The sequence below is a fragment of the Varanus komodoensis genome, unplaced genomic scaffold, assembly GCF_004798865.1.
Source record: "Varanus komodoensis strain SLA01 unplaced genomic scaffold, ASM479886v1 scaffold7_1, whole genome shotgun sequence".
Classification (NCBI taxonomy): domain Eukaryota; kingdom Metazoa; phylum Chordata; class Lepidosauria; order Squamata; family Varanidae; genus Varanus; species Varanus komodoensis.
In genome coordinates this window covers 19,041,604-19,050,679 of record NW_025336479.1, presented here as the reverse complement: position 1 = coordinate 19,050,679, position 9,076 = coordinate 19,041,604, and the positions used below count along the sequence as shown (strand labels likewise).

The 9,076-nt window shown below is 47.5% G+C and overlaps 1 protein-coding gene across 2 annotated transcripts; it reads right to left on the bottom strand.

The window, feature by feature from the left end:
- Nucleotides 1-6,671: 6,671 nt before the first annotated feature.
- Nucleotides 6,672-8,870, bottom strand: FOXI1 (forkhead box I1). 2 transcript variants are annotated; one of them, XM_044453924.1, is made up of 2 exons: nucleotides 8,254-8,870; nucleotides 6,672-6,915 (listed from the first exon to the last, which is right to left on the bottom strand). In XM_044453924.1, the coding sequence occupies exons 1-2, from the start codon at nucleotides 8,868-8,870 to the stop codon at nucleotides 6,672-6,674; spliced, it is 861 nt and encodes a 286-aa protein (XP_044309859.1). The 2 variants fall into 2 exon arrangements, with proteins under 2 accessions (XP_044309859.1, XP_044309858.1); XM_044453923.1 differs by having other exon boundaries at nucleotides 6,672-7,225; nucleotides 8,297-8,870.
- Nucleotides 8,871-9,076: the final 206 nt, after the last annotated feature.

The following is a 9,076-nucleotide window of genomic DNA, read 5'->3' as shown; positions in this document are numbered from 1 at the left end:
ATATACAATCAATAAAAAGAGAGCCCTTGGCTGCAGGCTTCCAATCTAAAAAGACACAACATACAAGGAAAAATGAATAAGAAGAGAAAAGGGAAAAAGTAAAGTAGCCTCACTACTTTGGTGTGCAAACATTTGTTATTTATTTTTTGGCGCCAGGCTAGGACCTTTTTATTTAAAACTTATTTTAATTGTTAATTTATTGGCTATTTATAGGATTTTAAATCTTTTAAGCCGAGATGCACTGGGTTTTAATATTTTTATTGTATAATTTGTTATATTTGTATATTTTGTTCTTGTTGTGAGCCACCCTGAGGCTTTGTTGCGATGGAGGTGGCATAAAAATGTTATAAATAAATAATAAATATGGCACTAGATGGGGAAATGTGATCTGCTATAAGCCAGATTCCTAAGGATCCCATGCAGAAATCCATTGTGTTCTTCATACATTGGATGTCTGTACAACCAGTTTGTATGCAGCAGGTTTTCCCCTAGATAGTTTGGACTGTAGCTACTACAAGTCCCAGCCAGCATGGCCAACGAGCAAGGATGATGGGTTTGTAATCCAAGGCAGCTAGAAGGCACCAAATTGGAGAAGGCTGTTATAGAAGCTGTCTGCTCTCAGATTGTGCCAAGCCATGGTCACAGTGTGCCAATAGCCAGAAACCCTGATGTGCTGGAGAGGCATTTCCAATGAATTTCTGCCTGTCAGATGACAGGCAGACAGGCAGGAATGGGGAAAGTGGCAAACGCAGCAATAGGACGGCATCTGATTTTGCTTTAGAAATAAAGCAAACACTTTAGAAATCCAGAGTTTCCTATGTGGATACAGATTGGTTAAAACTGCATATTGTTGTAATAGTAATGCGCCATCAGGTCATCTCTGATTTAGGATGACCCTAAGAATGAAAGCCCTCCAAAATGTCTTGTCCTTGACCGTCCTGCTCAGCTCTTGTAAATGTGAGGCTATGATTTCTTCATGGAGTCAATCCGTCTCATAGCTAGCCTTCTTTTTCTTCTTCTGCCTTTGGCTTCCCCCAGCACGATTGTCTAGCATCGTTGTCACATTGCCATTGTGATGTGTAATGCAGAGTAATTCAGATCACAGAAGTGAGTTCTTAGTGCTGTAAACCAATTGCTTGAAGTGCTTCCTCCCCAACACGCATCCATTCTTGATGACTGGGTAGGTCTTAGGCTGCATGAGCAAGATTTCTGTCCAATCACTCTGAGAAGAAATGCACAATGCCATGCAACCCTTGCAGTCGTGTTTGGCACCACAGAAATGAAAGCAAAAACAAATGGCTATTGGTTTTCGCAAAGTACACATGCATCTGTCGAGCGCAGGGAGCCAGAAAAGTGCCATTCAGCACAAGTCTCCTTAGATGCTTGAGGAGGTCGGTTCTGTTTGTAGCACAGAAAGATCTGAGCTGGAACCACATGCGAGCCATCAAGTAAAGGGGAAGTCTCTCATAGACAGAGGAGAAAAGAAAATGGAGGGGGCTAGCAAGCATTTTACCTACTATGGGCAGAAGTATGTATGTTTGCCTTATTGCTTTGGGATCCGGGTGATATAAATGTCAATGGAGTCCAAGTGCTTTGAAGTACTAATAATGCAGTTATTATGACTTCCTTCAGACAAACGCTGTATGCTGCAGCTACATAAAGGCAAAAGTAAATGTAGAGGCCCATTCACAGCATCCCCTAATCTGCTGAGAGCAGAGCAGACCACTAAACCGTCCCCACTGCCCACCAACCCCCATCTTAGGATGGATACCAATATACTTCATGGAAAAATTAAGCATGTCCTCTAGTAAAGCTACACGCTTGGAATTTTCATGACTGAAGCAGACAAACAAACAAAACCTCCAGGAATGTAAGAGCCGGCTATAGGAGTTTAGGGCAGCCTACTGTTTTACATTTCTAGTCATTTCTCTTCCAGATTTGCACTGTAACCTAAAACAGGCTCAGTGAACGGCAACCTGGGAGTGGAGATGGCACACATAACAGACTTTGTGGGCCTGGCCATGCTCTGAATTCTCCACTTCTGGTTCATGGAGACCCTCAATTCTCCTCAGGGTTATATTAGGTACTGGAAATTGCATTATACTAACTTGAACCTGGGGACTGCAGGTGGCGCAGTCGTTTAAACCACTGTGCTGCTGGACTGGTAAATCGAAAGGTCGCTGGTTCAAATCTGCACAAAGGGGTGAGTGTCCGTTGCTCCCTCCCAACTCCTGCCAACCTTGCAGTTCGAAAGCATGCAAGTGCAAGTAGATAAAAAGGTACCACTTTGGTGGGCAGGTAGCAGCGTTCTGTGCACGTCGGTGTATAGTCATGCCGGCCACGTGACTACAGAGACTGTCTGCGGACAAACGCTGGCTCCCTCGGCTAGGAAACGGAGATGAGCACCACCCCCAAGAGTCAGGCATGACTGGACTGAACGTCAAGGGGAAACCTTTACCTTGACCTTTTTAACTTGACCCTCAGGGCTGTCCCACCTGTGAAGCCAGGTGATGCTCCCACATGGCATGAGGGTCGTGGCACTGCTGTGAACTGCTCAGTGGCGGCACAAGTTCTTCTGCTTGAGGTGGCAAGAGAGCTTTCTTTGGGCCTGCTGCATCTGCTTTACTGTAGCAGGACATGGAATCTTCTGGCCCAGGGTGTCTACTCGGATCACCAGGAGGAATCTTCCTAAACTCCGCTGAATGCAGTCCTTTCAGCTGGAGATGCTGGGGGGGGGGGGGATCCTGAGATCTAACACAGAGCTGCCCCTCGAAGGGCTGAGAAATAACTACTCTAATTAGTTCACACAGAAGAGACTTTTGTGCCCTTCCTGGGACTATTGTAGCATAGGAGAAATTAACAAAGTATAGCTTTTCACTGAAGGTTCATCATTAAAGATGTAGGAAGCTGTTTGAAGGGGCCCCGTTCATTCTCCAGCACTGCATACTCAGTTTCCCTACTATTTCCGTAGCTGAGCCATCTGGTATATTCAAATCCACCTCCTGCAGGCATTAGCAGATCCTTCCAATGGTCTTGATCTACTGAGAACAGAAACCTTCAGGGGTACTTTAACCAGACATAAAGGGAAATGCTAGGCCTTGCAGTCATTGTGTAAAGAGGGAGACTTCAGTCCTAGCTAGCCAGTATCATCTAAAGCACAGAGCAAAGAACCAGCCTCCAGCCTCCCCTCCCCGCCAGTTATCTTTTCAAGCCCTCAGCTGCTGGTGCAGCGGTCGCTAGCTCTAGATAATTTGCAATAATTTGCAATTATAAGCAAATGCGCCCTCTGCACAGGACAGGGTGTTGCAGCTCCTGGGACCGGTGGCAGGCAATGCGCACATCATCTATGTATATATTTATGCCCCATCTGTTGCCCTGCAGCTTACATAACCCTCATTTCACCCTCATCCAGTGACCATGAGATCAGTCAGGCTGAGGAAGTGTGACTGGCTACCTAGTCCTAGTGCAACACGCTCACCACAGCTCCACACGGATTCCCCAAGTCAGGTGAAAAGACGCCTTCCCTGCCATCCCTCTTTTGCCAGATGATTCCCCTGACAGCTCTTGCTCCTTTGTAGGAAACCTCTTCCTCCTCCGAAACCTCTTCCTCCTCTGCCGAATCAGCAGAGGTGAAAGGGCACGTAGACTCTGAGAGCGCAGCACCTGCCCACACACCACCTGTCTGCACAGACCCAGGTTAGGGCAAGCTCAAAGGTCCTGACTCAAGCTCAGGCGCTGGTGTGGGTCAGTAATGAAGCTGTTCTGCAGCAGCCTAACTGCCCCCTCAGAGAGCTGCCTTTGCTGCAAATTGCCCACAGAGCTTTGGCTACGGAGCGTATAGAAATGAAATGAAATAAATGAATAAATTCATTTATATATACAGAGAGAGAGAGAGACTGAGTACAGACTGAGCAATGGGTCATTCTGCAGTAAGGGATGCGATTGCATACAAGTCCTGAGGAGATTTAATATCGGCCAGCTAATGCCACTGCAGTTTGACAGGTGGGCTTGGGGTGCATTTCTGTCAAAGGGAAGGTGTCCCATCTCCATTCTTTCCTGCTCTTTGCCCAAGTATGTGGACAGGTTGGATGACAGCCCCCCACCCCGCCACCTGAGCCAGGAGATGAAGTGGCTCCTGGGGAGATCATGGAACCCTAGTCAGGCGTGCCCAGCTCCCTTCCCCTCTCCTGCTACCACTTCCTTTCCACAGCTCACCACCAGCCCTGGCAGGCTCGGAAAATGTGTGGCTGGCTTTCCCTCTGCTCTGGGCCTAATCCAGGCCAGGTCCAGTTGCCAGGCGCCCAAGACCCAAAAGGGCCCATCTCTCCACCGTCACCGCCTTTCTCCCTTAGCCCAGCAAGGGGCCAGTGTGTTTGTATTGTTATTTATTTGTTGGAAGCTGCCCCGAGGCTTATGCGTATGGGGCAGCATGCAAGTTTCCCAAATAAATAAATAAATAACTGAGAATTGTCCTATGGGCCCCCAGCTGGCCTTTGGGTTAAGGGCCCTGGGGACAGTGCTTTGCTGAAGGGCCCCGAAGGCTGAGAGCTGCCTGTGGGTGATGTCAGGGTACAAGAACCTTGCAGGGAACTGCCCCTGGCTCTGGCCCCATTTAATCACCCCTACAATGGAAGAGTTTTGCTGGAGCAGGATGGGAAGCCTTAAGGGAATTCTCAGGTAGGAAAAGAAGTTAAGCTTATGCAGGAAGGTTTAAAAGAAACTCTCGCATGGTATGAAATGTGGCATTTCTGTTCTGCATCCCTCTGCCAGTCATGCCTGTGCACTTTCCATGTTCACTTGTTTCCATGTTCACTTTCCGTGTTCACTTGAGCAAGCTGGTCTCTCGATCTGCACACAGCCTAGGAGTAAGCGGGCAGCATTTGTGCGCCATCCTATGGCTTTCCTTCCGTGATCAAGGTGTTTAGTACACTGAGGTCAGGTGGACAAACACTGCATTGTTCAGCTCTTTGAATCTTTGTGTGCTACACTAGTTTTTAGCAAGAGGAAATGCACAACTCAAGCCGCCATAAAATGAGCGGCAGTCCGAATACGGGCACAATCATCCCTTTTCTTCTTATTTGGTTTGGCACTCCTTGCATGCTTCCAGGATCAAACATGCACAGAAAGGTTTTCCATACAAATGTTTTATTTAAAAAATCTCCCCTGCATGTGCCCCACAGTGACACTGTAGCCAAAAACATACAGAAGTAAAAAATCAAGAAACAGTGTTTTGTTTTTCATAATACATCAAACTCCCCGTGGCATCCTTGCCAGACAGCCTCAGTAAATGGTTAAGGCTGCAACCTCATGCCGGCATTCTCCCTAGGGAATGAACCCCATCACAATAAGCGGGCCTTACTTTCTGAGTAAACATGGATAGGGTAACATTGCAAAGACTGTGGATCTTTCCTTCCTCAGCCCACACAGGGACAAGCAAACAAGTACATCGTTTACATCACAACAGTGGACAAAAAATGGATTAAAGTCTGGAAAAGAAAAAGGCAGATTTATTCATATCTCCCTGGAAAATACCATAGCAATCATCACATGACTTCTTAAGTATTCAGAAAATACATGCATAAGTGTGGAAGTCTGGTGAGTCCAGGGAAATGTTTTGAGTTGCAGTTCACGAGTGGTACATCACCTGCCACCCACTTCCCCACCCCACACATGCAAACTAGGATGGATGCGGATGCACAACCTTTCTTCTGACAGGGCCATGTATCCTCCCAATTGCACATACACAACCCATCATCTTCCACCAAAACTGTTAAAGCAACTGAGGCAACCTGCACTCAGCTAGCTGCAAACCAAGATGTGTAATAATAATTTTTAAAAATCATGCCATGAGTTTGAAATAGTCCCAAACAGCAACTCCTATGGTTTCGTTTTCCCTTCCGCAACCTGTAAACATACAAAAACTGTAGATCAGGTGATGAATTCAAGCCAGATTTTTTATTATTTGGTGAGATTAGGAATGGCTGGTTGGTCCCTGCAGTGCTCCTTACCCACCATGGCTTTCACTGAGCTTTGCATCATTTTTCAGAGAGAAATCAAATGCCTGCAAAGGCTTCAGGGAGAAGGAACAATTCAGACTAGCTGTGCCATGTTCACGGATGAACACTTTTAAGACTCACTGGTTTCAGTGGGTAAAAAGCATCAGAACTCACCCACTGAAAATAAGGGAGCCTTTAAGAGTACTTACCAGTGGTGGGGTAAGGCCTTAAGCCAGTTGACAGAAGCTGCGGAGTAACAATGATTTTTCCTGTATTCATGCTTTTGTCCTTGTAGTAAATATTGTTACCAAACAAGAAAAGCATGGCTTTTCCAAGGCTTGCTTATGTATGAAATGATACTCTGCTTTAATTGCAACAACAATATAAAACCATTGATTAATTTGGCATTTAAAAGGATGTGTGCTGGTGTACAATTCCTAAGACAGGGACAAGTCTTCTGAAAGTCGCGCCTGCATTGGGCAGCTCAAAGCTGCAGTGGCCTGTGAACACCACGACCTGGAAATGTGCGTGTTAATAGAAAAGCTTTGGTCTGTCTGACAAAAGTGGACAGGAGGGTACTGGAAGTGAGGGGCAGACGTGAAGCACCTTTCTCCAGATTATTTTCTCTCTATGTGTGCTTACACTTTCTCCTCTTGTCACCAGATCTACCTTTGTTTACACTTCAGTCCCGTCTCTTGCATACAGAGTATTGTTTGCAGCCAGGCTATTGTAGAAACTAGTATTGAACTGGTTGAGTACTGAACTGCTGTAGCCAAGGTGACTAGAGGGCATGGAACTGGACCACTCTGCATTGCCATGGCTGGGGATGTTGGAAAGAGGAGCGTACGAGTTGAAGCCAACCATATTCTGTCCCATTTTGTCACTGGCATCAGCGCCAAGTCCTATGGGCCCCGAGCGGCTCACTGAATTGGACCCATTCATGTAAGCAGTCATGCTGGACAAGAAGTTGTTAAGGCAGGGTGTGGTGGAAGGAGGTGGTGGAGACCTCTTCTCGGGGGAGCTGTCCGTCCCAGATGAGGAGTTTTCCAGGATATCTTGGTGTTCTGCCATCTTGGGGCTGCCGCTGAGGGCGCTGTCCTCCGCTTTGTCAGAAGCCAGAGACACTGCACTGGTGCTGCAGTCAGACTTCTTCTTCCTCTTCCGCCGAAAGTTTCCATTGTCAAACATCTTCTCACAGTTTGGATCCAGAGTCCAGTAATTGCCTTTCCCTGTTAGGACAAGAGCAATACAACGTAAATACAATGAGAGCCAACAATGAGCTGGTTCTCAGGGCTCTTTCTGGCCTGGATTCAGAAAAAGCAACACATTGGACAACACCCTTGAGAGAGAGAGAGAGAGACAGAGAGACAGAGAGAGAGCGGGAGAAGGTGGGGGCTACTTGTATTCAAATCAGTCCCAGCCTGCCTTGAGGTAAAACTAAACCTTTATTTTCACAGTGTTTGTGCTTATCAGACATAAGTGCCCACCCTGTCCTAATAAATACTTTACTGATCTCTAATTAACATCAGCAGATTTTGCTGAGACAAAGCAGGATTTTACCTCAGGCACAATGGACAAGGTGCTCACCAGTGTTTCTCAGCCACTGTGGTGCTCGGCAAGGAGTTAAAATGAATATTTGAGGGAAAACTAGCCCAGAAAGTTTTCAATCCCACTCAGTTGTGTTAAAGTTGTGTGACAGCCAAGGTGAGAAAGCTAGGTTGCCAACTGAGCACAAGAGAAAAAACTACCCTCAACTGCTCTTGTGCCTGTAAATCAACAAGTAAAGCAAAGTAAATCAACAGCATGGCTTTATCACCTGCCAGTCTGCAGACAGAGCTACTAGTAGAGCTCAGGGGTTAGGAAAGAAGTTGGCAAACTGACCAGCATTCTTCTGTTGCTTCAGAGAATGACATTTTGGAAACAGTTTTGAGTGACAAAGATTTCCCTTGTCCTAAGCAAAAAAAGTTGGATTTTTTAATAATTATGTTCCAAAGGCACATAGGCACAGCACGGCTCACCCGTGCCATGATCTCGACCAATGGCTTACTGAAATGGTGGGAAGCAGCTAAAGCTTCTGGGATCTTTATGGTGGCTTTGCTGTGCCTGATTATCAAGTTTCAGCTGGGAATTGGTGAGGAGGGGGCAGGAGCCCTCCTGTGTAAGCCTTCCTGGGAAGGGGAGCAGGCTCTGCCTTAGCTTCCAGCAAAACCTGATCAGAACCTGGAGCAGCAGCCCCCTGAGCAGGCATCGCCGCCACCGGGCTCCTCCGGGTAGCTTACGGAAGGGCAAAGCCATCTTACCTGGGTCGTCTTCGTCGCGGGGCACCTTCTTGAAGCAGTCGTTAAGGGACAGGTTGTGACGGATAGAGTTCTGCCAGCCAGCTTTGCTCTTGTTGTAGAAGGGGAAGTTGTCGGCGACGTATTGGTAGATCTGGCTGAGCGTCAGCCGCTTGTCCGGGGCCCCGTGGATGGCCATGGCGATAAGGGCAGAGTAGGAGTACGGCGGCCTGACGAGCTTCATCAGCTCCTCCTGCGAGGGCATAGGCAGCCAACCCATTTCATTCCCAGTCAGGCCATGCATGTTGGGCAGGAGCTGCCTTTGCACCCCATAGGAGGGTGGGATGTATGGGCTCCCGTTGGATCCCGGCAGGTACGGTGGGCTGTTCAGGGAAGGTCCATTCAACCACAAGTAGGGGTTGGGTGCTGCACTGTAGTCCCCGGTTTCAAAGTTTGTAGGCCGCTGTGGACTAGGAACATTCTGAGGGTGGAAGAAGTTTTCATAGTAGATGCTCATTTCAGGAGGCTCCTGGCCGATGTTTGGAAATTGTGGGCTGCAGCGTGGCGGTGAGTGAATCTGTGGCTCAAATGAGCTCATAATCTGGCTCTGGCAAGGGACCAACGTTCGACACACCTGTGTTCGTCCTTTCCCTGAGACAGGTGTATCATCTGTGCTAGTCAGCCCTAGTACTTATACACCTGTAAATGTTTAGGGTTGCTTTCCAAGGCTCAGCCTGGTGCTTCCTGATAGGCTGGAGATCAGGGGGATGATAGCCCTTTTTTGGAATGCTGACAGCCCCAGCC